Source organism: Chrysemys picta, chromosome 9, assembly GCF_011386835.1.
Source record: "Chrysemys picta bellii isolate R12L10 chromosome 9, ASM1138683v2, whole genome shotgun sequence".
In the NCBI taxonomy this organism is placed as follows: Eukaryota; Metazoa; Chordata; order Testudines; family Emydidae; genus Chrysemys; species Chrysemys picta.
Genome location: NC_088799.1, coordinates 53,829,236 through 53,844,147, shown reverse-complemented (window position 1 = coordinate 53,844,147; position 14,912 = coordinate 53,829,236). Strand labels below are relative to the sequence as shown.

Genomic DNA, 14,912 nt, shown 5'->3' with positions numbered 1-14,912 from the left:
TAGGTCTTCTGATCATTTACCCCTTCTTGAACATATTTTTGGACCTTCTGCTTCAGTGCTAGCCTTTACTGTTGCTCAGAGCTTTCCTAAGATGTAGTGGAGTGAAACTGACCCAATTTTTGGCAGTTTCACTGCCCTACACCAGTTCCCAACAGTAGCAGGGAAGAGGGAGAACATTAGTCAGCTCTCACTCTGCTACAGCTTAGGCAGAAGAGCTGTTTGCAAACTCAAAGACAACAGCTCTGCCATCAATTAACTCTAGTTCCTTTTGAAAGGTTTACTTCACCTGTGCAGCCAGATTTCTTTTATTTTTTAAAATATCAGATTTCCCAGAGTTGATGGCTCTCACCCAACTAAATGTCTAATTGCGGCAGGTGAATGGATTGTGTGTACACAAAGAGGCACACCAAGAAGTACATGATCAGAGCAGTGCACTCAATGAAGTAACTTTCTTAAATATATTATGAAAATCCAGAAATATGGTCTGTGCTAGAACTGGTTTCAAGATAGTGATCCATAAAATGATTCCTCAGCAATGATGATTGCAGAAAGTGAAGCTAGAATGTGTTTTGTTTTTAAACAATTCTCTAAGTAGTATATCATTTTCAAATAATGCTGTTTTCTCTGCTTAGTAAGCTCAGATGAGCATTACAACCGCAGTGTCTTTGTGGAACTCTTCCTAAAGAAATTTGTAGAAAAATGGCCCAGCCCTGGATAATTTTACCAAGTGAGTCAGCATAAAACAAATATTGATTTTTTAAAAAATCTCAGCTATTGAAAGTGCCAAAAGTGTCTGGATGGCAAGGTTTTTAAAACCACCCCCCAGCAACTAAATATATGACTGTAAAATCAGTCATATGAAATGCGTTCCAACCAATTCAAACCCACACACCTCTTACAGCATCTCTTAGACAGAATGCTCAATGGGTGTGCCAGCATTTATTATTACAGCTCATCACAATGATCAGAAAAAGTTGTTTGGAATGAAACATGACTTGTTTCTCCGATCACAGGTTGAGGACCTCTCCATGTAAGGATAAAGACAGCTTTTCTATTTGAGGGACTTAAAATTTTCTAGTTCCGTGTTTCCCAAATTACAGGGTACATGCTGTAGAAAGTATGAAGGCACAGCTCGGGGAGGAAAGGGGTACACATACAGTAGCATTGCAAACTCTTCCCAGATACTGCCTTAATGTGGCAGGGGAGAGACTGGTTTTATTTTCCTGAAAGGGGGCTCAGATTTCAGAAGTTTGAGAAAGGCTGCTCTAATTTTTAATTTGCACATATCATAGCCAAGTCTAATTTCTTGTCCTTGTAAATCAAAGATTTCTAAACCTTGGTGTCAATAACCATCAGGTACAGGGCCTGTTCTGACAGCAATGGCCAATGACAGCTGCAGGGAGCTTCAGGGTCTGGGGCTCTCATCCTAAAGATTGAGTGAAACTAGTGGGATGCTTGCTGGTTGTGCTTATGTGCTGTATGATCTGAAGTATAGGCTGCTTTATGCTGCCTGAGAGCTCTAATGGAGCCAGCTTGAATCTCATGAAAAAGTGAAAATTCTCCTCTCTGAGCCTCAAGCTGAATCAATGGAAACCTCCAGCCTCCATTTCCCTACAAGCCATACCTATATTCTGGATGTTACTTACAGCTCACTGACAGGATGGAACATCCCCATCTCCTCCCCCGGTGAGATGGCATAGAAGTCTGGGGCAGATGGGGGTGGGTAAGATAACGATACATGTTGAATCTTTGGGCTTTGCAGTCAAGGGAGGTGCAATCTAATGCTTTCACAGTGGGCTACATAAACTGGTCCTAATAAAGATATATTTCAGAACCTGCAAGCTTGATACACTAGCCAGTGTTAGGGATTAAATTTTCACAATCATTATAATAGAAAAACATTCTTTACTCTGCAAGTGTGTGTCTTTACAAATATATATTTATGTATTTAAGCCCATTTCAGGCCATAAAACCCCTAAAAACAACCAGTACCTTTTCAGCAAGAGAAACTGCAATCTAGAAATCTGAGGTGAAAGGCACCCAAATAAGGGCTATTTTGGTGCTTCTCTGAAGGCCTCTACTTAGCATTTGGAACTATCTTAAATCATGTCAGCCTTTCATTTGCAAGAACAGGCTCCATTCAGTCCGATCCTTACCACTCTGTATGAGGTAAACTGGAATCTCTTTTACATTGCTTATTGTCTTAGAAAGATGATATTGCATCTTGAAGACCAGCTTTTCCAAGAACCGTTGATGAAGAATGGGTTAAAAAATAAGATGCCACTTATGGACCCAATGTTTTTGTGCCATCGTCTCAAAAGAAAAGCAGTTGATACTAAAAAGCTATTCCAGATAAATACAAAATCAAGCACTAGAGCTGGTCAGAAAATTTCAGTTTTTAAATGGGAAAAGTCTCTGCAATGTTGTTTGCATAATTTCCCCCTTTTCCTACCAGCTCTAAAATAACCTTTAAAAAAACAACTCTGTGTCTGTTGTAACAGTGCAAAAGTCCATCCAACTCTTGTGTTCAAGTTCACTATCACTAATATTTTAGAAAACCTGGTGGCAAATAAAACTGTCTCAATTTAACTTAGCAAAAGTGATATCTAGAAAATTCTCAACATCAAGAGGTCTTACAAAAAAGTCAGGCTACAAAAGCATTCTAAGGCACAGTGTTTTGGAAGAAGTGCTTTCTCCCGTTGGCGTTGCTTTATACACGTAGTGCGTGAGTAGGCCCAAGTGATGCATGGCGCTGGACGTGTATGCACTGTCCCTTCCCAAGTAGCATATGGAATCCATGCCTGAAGCTTCAGACATAGGCTCCCAGAGCTGCATGGAATTCCGTTAGACATTGCACTAGCTGCTGGAATTTGGGTCTTTCCTCAGGATCTAGGGCCCAACAACAGGCCATCACAGCAAACCTGAAGACAAAAACAAAGGGGAGACATCAGAAGACGACAGCTAATCATGATACACACAAGTGTCAAGAACTTGAGTAAAGAGATCCAAGCAAAGCAAAGTTTCTTTTTTCCCTTTGACCATCAATATTTTTTTACCATATGGCACTGTGCCAAATTGTTTTTTCAGAAGTAGCATATCTGGAGTGACCAGCAAAGGTACTACTACTGGAGGTGCTGATCTGGTTTGACAAGAGATAGACATGTCAAAGGCAGTCCAGTAGTAGTATTAGGATAATCTGATAGTGCAATTAAAATGCTTTAAAAACACTACTTAAAGAATTTCTGTAGGCGGGTACAGAGAAAGGGAATTTTGGGAAGACAGGCTGAGACAAGGAAGGTAGAGTGGAAGAAAAATACTGGTTCTCTTTACTTATTCCACTTGAAAAATGTCTGAGTGTGACCTTTAAAACAACAACAACAATGCATCATTTAAATGAACATTTAACATAACCTGGTCGGGAAGACTGAATTGAGACTTCCTCTGTTCTCTGCTTGCTCTGAATTTAAAAAATGTTTCCTGAAAAGTGGAATAAAAACCACTCTTCCTCCCCTCTCGTAATAAGCCCACACTTACAGTTCATCAGGGCAGTTGATTGGCTGAGCTATTCTGTATCCATCCTTTAGATATGCAGCCATCTCAAAAGGGTCAATATCCACATATGGAGTCTGCCCCAAAGTCATCAGCTCCCACAGTGTTACTCCAAATGCCCACTAGGAAAAAAAAAAAAAAAAAAAAAAAAAAGTGTTTTATACTGCAGCAAGTTAGCAGTCCAGTAGGGTTTGGGGCCTCTGTCAGCTTCAGTTCTTTCACAAAATTAGTCATGCACACTAAACAACTATTTAAACTTAATGTGTTCCTCATATTTTTGATAAGGAAGATATAAGAGCTTTATAAATGTGGCAACTCCTGTCCTTTCATGTTAAATGCAGTGCTGCTATAATTTTTCTCCCAAGATAGGAAAGTGACTTTTCTCATTTGCATCATTGAACATTTAAATGGGAATAACAACCTTAGAAACAAGAACTGGTTCTAACTTTCAACAGTAACAGATAGCTCTGACAGCACCAAGCTTTTAAACACACAAATAAAATCACAAAATGCATATAGGATAATAAAACGCTGCTTTTCTATAAAGTATTTGATTTGAAGATTTCACAACCCTTAAAAACACTAAGTTTAAGTAACAATGTACAGTACAGTTTACTTTGTAGAGAATGGAACAAACAATTATATTTACACAGGACTTTAGATTTTCACAACACTGTGCAAACCAATCCCCACAACAGGTTTGGTGAGTTAGTTACTAACTTTATATTTTGCTCAGCGGACGTATCATAAGGCATGCCAGCCCTGAAGTGCCCCCTTCTGACCACACAGCACTGCAGGCACTTCCTGCCTCAATTTTCTCTAACCAGGTTGTCTCTCTCTCTTCTCAGGGGTTCACACACCTCAGCCTTCAGCATCTCAGGCTCATGGGGCTGTTTCACTGCCATGTAGACTTCTGGGCTCAGACTGGAGCCTGAGCGATGGGATCCTCCCACCTCACAGGGTCCTAGTGCCCAGGGCTCCAGCCTTAGCCCGGAAGTCTAAACAGCAATGAAACAGTTCTGCAGCTTGAGCCCCTCAAGCCCAAAAAACTGCCCAGGGATGTAAACACAGGTTTTTAAAAAATACAAAAAGATTGATAGTCAATGGATTCTGGTGAGAGTTTTGAAATAAGCAGCAAACTAAAATTTAGGAAACTGGGTAAACAGATAATTCAAGTAAAACTACTTTATATAGTGACAACGTAGTTGTTTCTCATTTTATAACTATATTGTCTCAGAAAATTCACAAAGAAGGAAAAAGGCCCCATCTATCCTGGAAAGAAAATAGTATAAAAACATGGCTCCCACTGAACTATTTTTTTTCAACACTTTGGCTGACTGCTGTGGATGGGAAAAAAAACCTTGTAGGAACCATTTAAAAAATCAGCTAAGCCATATGAAAGAAAAACAGCTAGAACGGGTTCAACAATGTGTCTGAACCCTATTTAAAAACTGTTAAAAGCACGGATTCCTTTTTCTCAGTGCAGACAAAACCTAAATGTGTACAACTGATACCACTATGCATAATGTATTACATGCAGTTGATACCTAACATTTGTTTTTGGAGAAGCAGACAGAAGGGTATAGATCTATAAAACAGCACTAAGGTAAACATTAAGAGGGAAGTTAGTTAGGGTGGATAGGCCTTTCTTTTCAGTTTCCGAAAATGATGAAGGAATTTTAATTCAGGCACATTACAGTATTCTAGTAGTTAGCTATAGCACACCTCTACCCCGATACAACGCTGTCCTCGGGAGCCAAAAAAAATCTTACCGCGTTATAGATGAAACCGCGTTATATCAAACTTGCTTTGATCCAAAGGAGTGCGCAGCCCCGCCCCCCCCCCCCCCGGAGCGCTGCTTTACCGCGTTATATCCAAATTCCTGTTATATCGGGGTAGAGGTGTTCTATCAATTTATTAACAACATGATCTACTATATGTTAAAATGTAGCTGCATTTATTCTGTATAATGCAAAACATTTATGTATTGCATGTTAAAGGGGCACATTTAAATCTGTAGGATCTCAGAGAGACCCTACTACATTCTGACCCCCTTGCTCTATTGACGGATTTTGTTGGACAGACTTCAGCCTAGAAGGCGCCGTTATAATTATTCTTCACACCCCCTGAGAATAAGCCTCTAATTCTGTCAATGCCAGGAAATTCATTAACTACCCTGTTATTTTTCAGCAGTGATAAAAAGGAGTGTTTGTAGACTGGGGAGTTCCAGGGAAGGGGCTCAACAGAAGAAGTGGAGCTGATAAGTACAATGTTCAAGTGGCTAGGGGTGAGTATAAACCATGCAGCTTCAATTTTATATATTAGAAATGATACACATCCATGACACAAAAGTGGCAAGACATGCACTATTTTATGTTCACCATGGCTCATGGTATCTCCTAACCAAGAGCACTTCACTGGTCCAGGGTAAAATTTCAAGAGTGCTTAAGTGATTTAAGTGCCCAAGCCCAATTGTAAGTTTAGGACACAGATGCTAAAGTCACTTACACTTGAAAATTTTACCTCTAGTCTGATCTTCACAGGACACGTTCACACCAGTGAAGGTTTAATATTGGAGATGAAATGGATACATTGTACTGATTCCACTGAATACAGCAAATCCGGCTAATGCAGGCTATTTCAGATAATAATCTACTCAATTTACAAAACAACAAGACTTTAGAAAAACAGGAAATACTTAGAACGTTTTATGCTAATATAGAAATAACCCTGAGGTAAAGCTGATCCTTTTTCAAAGTCTTGATTACGAACATAGGAACTATGGCAATATGCAAGAGAATGGGAAACTTCAGTGGAATACGAGTTATGTGTACACACACCGTTAGAAAATTTGAGAAGACTTCTAAAACAGATTAGACATGAGGTTTCAAAAAAAATGCACAACACCTCACTGCATCAAAATTGTAAAGGTAACATCATTAAATGGAAATTACCCTATGTCAGGAAAACCAGATCACATGGCTGTGTCGTTTATCAATGGCTAGTGCTCAAACTACTGCACAATCTTAACCAAGGTTCTCCAGAGTCACTCTTACTATTGATAGTTGAAAACAGTTCTTTCCAGTATCTACGGTTGTTGAAAGTCTTAATGAAGGAAAAGGTGTAAGGCATTTATCCTGCAAGCTGATCAGCACACGGCGACCACGGATATCAACAGGAGTGAATGGTACTTAGCATTACATAAGAGCTTCTTTTCACTTCTCAGAACAGGGCCTTCAATAAGAAACTCAGGGCAGACTGAAAAGAGCAATCTGATCTCAAACTGGAAAGGAGAATTTTTTTAATGCATGGTATGATCTATATGACAAGGATTTACAGACTGGACAGTTGTGTTGGGGGATAAGAGCAACAATTTCATAGCTTGCTCTATGTCAGGGGTAGGCAACCTATGGCACGCGTGCCAAAGGCGGCACTCGAGCTGATTTTCAGTGGCATTCACACTGACCAGGTCCTGGCCACCGGTCAGGGGCTCTGCATTTTAAATTTAATTTTAAATGAAGCTCCTTAAATATTTTAAAAACCTTATTTATTTTACATACAACAATTGTTTAGTTATATACTATAGACTTCTAGAAAGAGACCGTCTAAAAAAATTAAAATGTATCACTGGCATGCGAAATCTTAAATCAGAGTGAATAAATGAAGACTCGGCACACCACTTCTGAAAGGTTGCCGACCCCTGCTCTATGTAATGAATGTTTTGAAGATGCTTAGTGTAAAAAGAATACTAATGTATTATACACTAAATGCCCCGTGCATTAAATTCACAAGTAATGTGTCTCAAGGAAGTGAGAATGCGAAATGTAAGGGTTTGTACAGTAGATAAATTCTGAACCATTAAGACAAGCTGTATGACAAGCTGAAGGCCATCAGGGTAATTTGCTCAGGAAACCATTCTGGCATACTTTTCAGTACTGCTCCTGTGTGCTAAAATTATTCTGTTGTAGCTCAGTCACACACTTCCATTCTGAGAAGACAACCCAAGAAAAGCAGCGTCACAATTACCATTGGACACTACAATCAGGGTTGGAAGGGACAGTACATTTTAGATTCACAGAAAACAGAATACATGAAAACGCCAGTTCTTGAAATCAGGTGAATTGTTTAGATAGTTTCAGGATTTAATCAGCAAGTCCTCTGCTCATCTGTAGGTCTCTAGATAGAAGCCAGGCTATTAAAGGGTAGCAGTGACTAAATGTCAGTAACATTTCATAATTGTTTAGTGGTATATACAGAACGTGTTCCCTCCTCTACTTTAGGAGACAAGTGTCTGCGTCAAACACACTACTACACTTGATACCCTTGCTGGCAATCTCAGAGGTGCCAAACCACAATGGGAAAGGAGTGAACAATCATGTCGTTCAAGAGGTGATCCCTCTATGTTAGGGCTGGATACCATAGGCATGGCAGTGCGTGGTGGAAGCAGGTACAGCTGCTGTTCTGGATATATATGTTATGCACAGAGGACTTCAGTCTTCAGCACTGTCAATTCAACTCCTTTTTTCATGAATAAATTGTGTGAAAAAGGTGTTTAAAAGAAACCCATATAACTATATACTGTTTTAGAAAATGTAAATATAAAACTTACCACATCACTAGCACTGGAAAATTCATTGTTAACCAAGCTTTCAAGAGCCATCCACCGCACTGGCCTGTTTTCATTATCTCCCAGACAATGATAGTCCATGGGGAATAGGTCTCGGGATAGCGCATTGTCTGTAATCTTGACCTGAAGTGCATCATCAATGCTGATTAAAAGACAATAAGAGCATTTAGTTATGCAACATATGAATTATTTACAGTTGCGTTACTGCATCTTTTAAAAATATTGTATATATAGGACTTCACAGATGAGCTTGATCATGTTACCAAGGTTTTAAAGCCTAACATTTTCCCAGATCATGACACTGATATGCTGCCATTACCACTAAGTACATATCAGTTAACTTCAGGATAAAGTGATTTCAAAATTATTTTTGGCTATGAAAAGATGAGCAATAGAAAGCCAGAAGTCTCAGACATAAAATAAAACCATACTGTTTTAAAATGGGGAAATGTCCAGTTAAAATACTCAACAACCTTCTCTGTCCCTGTAACAACCAACCTTCCCAATTCCCTTCTTGTTTCCTTGCAGACCGATTTTACAGGACAGTAATTTAGGATTTCTCATATCTGATGAAACAAAGGTTCCACCTAATGGGTATTCTGCCTCTGACAATTGTCTGTATCAGATGCTTCACAAAAAGTGCAAGAAAGCCTGAAGCAGACAGTTATGGAAGAACCTACTTACAGCGGCAAAGTTTCTTCACTTGCAGGCTAATTTACACTCTTCAACGTGAGAATTTTGTATCTCTTCCAAACTTTTTAAAAATCCTCTAACTGTGGATATTCTGATAATCCACCTCTGTGTCTAATCCTTTTGCAAATCCTGCTAAACTAGACATCTTGTGGAAATGAGAGCCACAAACTAACTATGCTTTGTTTAAATTTCCTTTTATCAATTTTGAATTTGCTTTTCAATTTAATTGAATATCCTCTTGTTTTTATGAGGAAGGGTAAGTAAAAATTCTTGATTTATCTTCTCTACACCATTTATTACTGAGCATACCTCTGTCACACAGCCTCTTATTCATCTCTGCTCTAAAATAAGCAGTCCCAATCTTTTCAATATCTATTCATATGGGAGATATTCAGTGCCTTTAATATCATGTCACATGCCTCTGAACTACATCTATTTCTGTTTTATCCTTTTTGAGATATAGTGACCAGAATTGAACACAGCAACCTAAATTTTCCAGAAGTGACTTGATTTTTGACACCTCAATTCAAAGAACAAAAAACTAAACTTCACACAGGTTGGAAACCTACTCTTAGAGAAAATTCAGGAATTAAATCCACTTTAGAACAGAACACTAACTATGGAGTTGCAAACAGGTGACTTCATAATGCTTTGTTTTAGAATTCTATTTTTAATTCTTGTGTCAACCAATTATCTTGGTAATTAAGTAAGGCACTACGAGGATCACCTTTTATGCCTATCTAAAGATATTGCAACATTTGCTACCCTCCAATATAATAGTTTATATCAAGGTCAAGATAGTACATATTTGTTAACATTTGAGCCACTTCATTCTAAAGTTACTTCAGCTCCTCCTCTTTTGACATCTCACACTTATAGTACCTGAGGAGACTCCTACTCTTTTCAATATCCTCTGGTAGAGATCAATACAAAGAAATCATGTCTTTTCTCTACAGTGTTATTTATCTTCCTTAATGACTTGCTTTACTTTCATAAGAACATAAGAATGGCCATACTAGGTCAGACCAATGGTCCCCAAAGCCCAGTATCCTCTCTTCTGACAGCAGATGGTGCCAGATGCTTCAAAGAGAATGAACAGAACAAAGAACTTTATCAAGTGATCCACCCCACCATCCAGTCCCAGCTTCTAGCAGTCAGTTATTTAGGGACACCTAGGGCATGGGGTTGCATCCCTGACCATCTTGGCTAATAGCCATTGATGAACTTATCCTCCATGAATTTAACATTCTTTTTTGAACTCAGTTATACTTTTGGCCTTCACAACATCTCCTGACAACAAGTTTCACACGGTCACTGCATGGTGTGTGAAGAAGTACTTCCTTATGTTTGTTTTAAACCTGCTGCCTATTAATTTCATTGGGTGACCCCTGGTTCTTGTGTTATGTGAAGAGGTAAACAGCACTTCTCTATTCACTTTCTCCACACCATTCATGATTTTATAGACCTCTACCATATCTTCCCTTAGTTGTCTCTTTTCCAAAATGAACAATCTGTCTTTTTCATCCTCCTCACACGTCCGGCTCTAGGCTTTTTGCCGCCCCAAGCAAAAAATTTGCCGCCCCAAGCTCAGGTGGGGCTGGGGCTCGCAGGCGGCGCTGGAAGCAGAGGGAGTAATGTCGCCTTCTCCCAGCACCTGCAGAGGCTTTACCCCCTCCCCTGCCCGGCCAGGCAGAGAAGCCCCGATATAAGGGGTGGCACAAGGCAGCACAGCAGCCAGTGCGCAGATGAGGCGGCACAGCTCCGGGGGAGAGATAGCTCAGCGGTTTGAGCATTGGCCTGCTAAACCCAGGGTTGTGAGTTCAATTCTTGAGGGGGCAATTTGGGGATTTAGTTGGGGATTGGTCCTGCTTTGAGCAGGGGGTTGGACTAGATGACCTCCTGAGGTCCCTTCCAACCCTGATATTCTATGATTCTCCCCGGCAGGACTTGCCCTCTCCTCCCCAGGTAGCGGCTGGGCCCTGGCAACTCAGCATCCCGGGGCTGGGGCTTCCCCTTCCCGCTGCGGCTGGGGGCATGGCGCTCTCGCCCCATCTAAGTGGCGCAGCTCCAAGAGCGCAACTGCCCCGAAAAAAAAGGACGGCCAGAATGCTGCCCCGGAAATGTGCTGCCCCAAGCACGTGCTTGCTTTGCTGGTGCCTAGAGCTGGTCCCGTCTCCTCATATTGAAACTGTTCCATACCCCTATTAATTTTGGTTGTCCGTCCCTGTATTTTTTCCAATGTTAATAGATCTTTCTGGTAGTCCAGTGTTATTCTTTCAATTTTTTTCAAGGCTTAAACATCTTGAATCTGGAAAAATACTGTGTAATAGTGACCACAGGGTACCATCTTCTCCAACTTTTACTCATAAGGGCTCTTGAGATTTCTGCAGATAGATTTCAAACATTTCAAGTCTGGATATGTTTGTATAGCTTGTGGATAGAGTATCAAAAATGTGAACCACAAAGCATTAGTTTCATAATCACTTTCACACACGTCTTGGATTCTTGGCATGGTGCTTAGTTATTACTGACATCTTTTTACCAAAGTGATATTATTTCATAATCCACACCTATACTAGCTCTGCATCTAAAGCTACTTATTTACAGAAACTGGAATTTCAATGAACACTGAGGAATGACTGCTTTATCAGGAATTTTTGAAGTGGCTCTCTGTGGACCATGTATCGCCATAAAGAAAGCTGGAGTCAGTGCAAACACCATACAGTTAAGGCTACAGCATTAGGTTTTGTGGACAGTGAGGGGCAAAGCTGTCAGTTATGGATGGACAAAAGTTGCCTCACTTATTAAACTGCCTTTGTAGCAATCCTCCAAGAGTTACAACTGCTGCTGGGGTGGGGGGGTGGGGGGGCTTAACTGTTCCTTTCTATGCCTTCAAATACTTATTTAAATTTAATCTCACCTCTGAATTTTCTGGGTTTCTAATCAAGGGGAAATCAGAACAGACTTTTTGGGGAACGTAAAGGGGAGCAGGGCAGGCTGTGACTTTTTTATTTTACATTTTGAGGGCTCTCCCCAGAAGGCAACTGTTTTGAGAGCTGCTCTTCTCTGCCTTTAAATGAAAGGTAACATTTCAATTAATCATTTGGCTATTTTAAGAAGTCTACCAGGGACAAACAAACCATTCTGATATTCCTGATGTGCCAGAGAAAAGCTTCTCATACGCTAAGGGTACATCTGCACTACCTGCTGGATCGGCGGGTAGTGATCGATCCCCAATCGCTCTGCCGTCGACTCATGTACTCCACTGCGGCGAGAGGCGGAAGCTGAGTCGACGGGGGAGCGACGGCAGTCGACCCCGCACCGTGAGGACGCGAGGTAAGTCGACCTAAGATACGTCGACTTCAGCTACGCTATTCTCGTAGCTGACGTTGCATATCTTAGGTCAATCTCTCCCCCTCCCCCCCCCCAGTGTAGATCAGGCCTCAATCTAAACAGTGTACTAGATCTCACCAAGTCCTTTTAAACTTGAAGTGTAAGAAACATTCTGAGACATGATCAGGCAAAAAAACAAAACATTAGGAGTTTTCAAAACACAATTAAAAATTATTTTTTTTGCATCCTATCTCAAAAACAGTTCATCTGATTCACTTCATATCTGGACACAGACCACACGTGCAGCATTTGAAACATCTGAGGATATGGTTTGAGGTGGGAAAAATCAGATTTATAATGGAAAGCACATCTCAGCCATAACCATAGACAGGGTACAATCTGGCTCCATATTAGTCCTTTAAGACACTGTACTTACACACAGTTTCTAGCAGCCAGGTCTTTGTGAATGACCTCCCTTCTTGCTAAATAACTCATTCCACAGGCAATCTGAATAGCCATATGAACAAGATCCTGCTGGGAAATTGCCTGCAACAGCACAGAAAAATTATTAACATCACAAAATCCTACAAAGAGAGAGTTGAGTGTCTGCCATGTTGAGTATTTTTTCTCAATTTTAATATTCCTTCGTTTCCATAGTTTTTATAAATGAGATAAAATATCTGCAACCACTCGTTCTTCAGGACACATCATTGCTCCGTGGTATTTCTTGATACTTATTCAAAATACTTAACCCTTAATTTCTGAAAATGCCTTATTTTTAGCTGTAAATTGGCTTTGAAATATTTCCTAGCTTTCATTTTCCTTGTCACCATTTTTTCACATAAATCAGGGATGGACAGACAAAATGGTATCTGGATCCACCAAAATTTCAGCCACCCTGCTATACACTTCTCTGCATATTACTCACAAGAGCAGCACTCATTTTCAAGGAACAGACCACAACCAAGTATATAAAAGGAGCAGCAGCCTCAAATTTATAATTCCTATCCACTGCTGGAGACTGCAAGTCTCAACACCTTTGCTCCATATCCCTTTGTAATTTTGTCAGTGTTAATTAATGGAGAGCTTTGTAGTGAGAGTGTTTAATTTTAAAATGTAATATATATATGTGCAAACATTATGTTACTGCATGTTGTCTGCGATTTGAGACATTTACTACTTCCTGTGGCCTGCTCCGGGATACGGACACTGATTTAGTATTATATCATTGCCAGGGTCCTATGTATTCTGCAGAATTCACTTCAGAATCCACCGCTTCCCACAGATGTGTGCTTCAGGTGCTCAGTTCACAACTGCTGCAATGGTTATGCAATTTCTACACAAAGTTTTGTAGTAACATTCAAAATCTGAGGCAGAATAAAATAAATTGAATCTAATATCAAATGACATAAGCAATGTTGTACTGGTCACATTTAATGCAATAAGTCACAGATAATGATGAGAAAACAGAAGAATGCCAGCTAAATTGGAGTTTGCTAAATTTATTGTTTTAAAGTATTTGAATGAGTGAAGGAGGAATGGCACTCTCAATGAAGGACTCAGGTTTTATGGTGTTAAGTATTTCCCACTTTCTTACTTTATTTTACATTAAAAGAAAATATGGTCAGAGCTAGTTAATACAAGTCAGTTGTGAAAACACTGTCTGTTTGCATTAACAGGGCCTTAAAGCAATAGTACATGAACTGTTATCAAACTGGATTAGTGTTTTCCTGCAGACTTTCTTTGGCACACGGACAGCGAGTCCTATGTGAATATTCAGAACACAAACTCCATCAGATGGGCTAATATCTGGATGCCTGGGAAGGAGACAGTATCAGTCTGTAGACATTTGCAATTTAGAGATCAAGCCACAAAGCAAAGGCAGACACAATCATAGTCCCACAGTTGCTCACAGTACAATACCTCTGCAAATTAACAGGAAGAAAGCCCTTGACTGCTTGGTACTTAGTGTACAAAGCAGGGATGACTTATTGACCCCAGTGAACCAGATAGCCCATAAAAATAAATAAGTGACAAGTCAATCATCTAGAGAAAGCCAGGCAGTGTTGTGAGAGAAAGATTAAGAAGAGCATGATGGAAAATTATCTTAACAAAATACACAGGCATGTGTCTGCTGTGGTTGATAAATCCTTTTTCATTCAGATTTTCCGCTTACAAGTGTTTTGTTCCATTTCGTTTCTGTATTAGACGATTAACATTTACTAGGGCTGTCAAGCGATTAAAAAAATGAATCACAATTAATCGCACTGTTAAACAATAACAGAATACAATTTATTTAAATATTTTTGGATGTTTTCTATATTTTAAAATATATTGATTACAGTTACAACACAGAATACAAAGTGTACAGTGCTCACTTAATATTTATTTTTGATTACAAGTATTTGCACTGTAAAAAACCAAACTAAAAATAGTATTTTTCAATTCACCTAATACAAGTACTGTAGTGCATTCTCTTTATCATGAAAGTTGAACTTACAAATTTAGAATTATATACAAAGAAAACTGCATTCAAAAATAAAACAATATAAAATTTTAGCGCCTGCAAGTCCACTCACTCCTATTTCTTGTTCAGCCACTCATTCAGACAAACAAGTTTGTTTACATTTGCAGGAGATAATGCTGCCTGCTTCTTGTTTACAATGTCACCTGAAAGCAAGAACAGGTGTTCTCAAGGCATTGTTGTAGC

The 14,912-nt window shown here is 39.6% G+C and overlaps 1 protein-coding gene across 9 annotated transcripts in view; it reads right to left on the bottom strand.

Annotated features, from left to right (window-relative positions):
• Positions 1-1,885: 1,885 nt before the first annotated feature.
• RYK (receptor like tyrosine kinase) overlaps positions 1,886-14,912 on the bottom strand; it is a 146,784-nt gene continuing 133,757 nt past the window's right edge. For all 9 annotated transcript variants that reach the window (XM_042853419.2, XM_042853417.2, XM_065557112.1 and 6 more), the window contains 4 exons: positions 12,639-12,748; positions 8,159-8,318; positions 3,535-3,671; positions 1,886-2,921 (listed from right to left, as the gene is read on the bottom strand). In XM_042853419.2, coding sequence (XP_042709353.1) covers positions 2,810-2,921; positions 3,535-3,671; positions 8,159-8,318; positions 12,639-12,748 — 519 coding nt within the window. In that variant the 3' untranslated portion in view covers positions 1,886-2,809. The remainder of the gene's footprint in view (positions 2,922-3,534; positions 3,672-8,158; positions 8,319-12,638; positions 12,749-14,912) is intronic.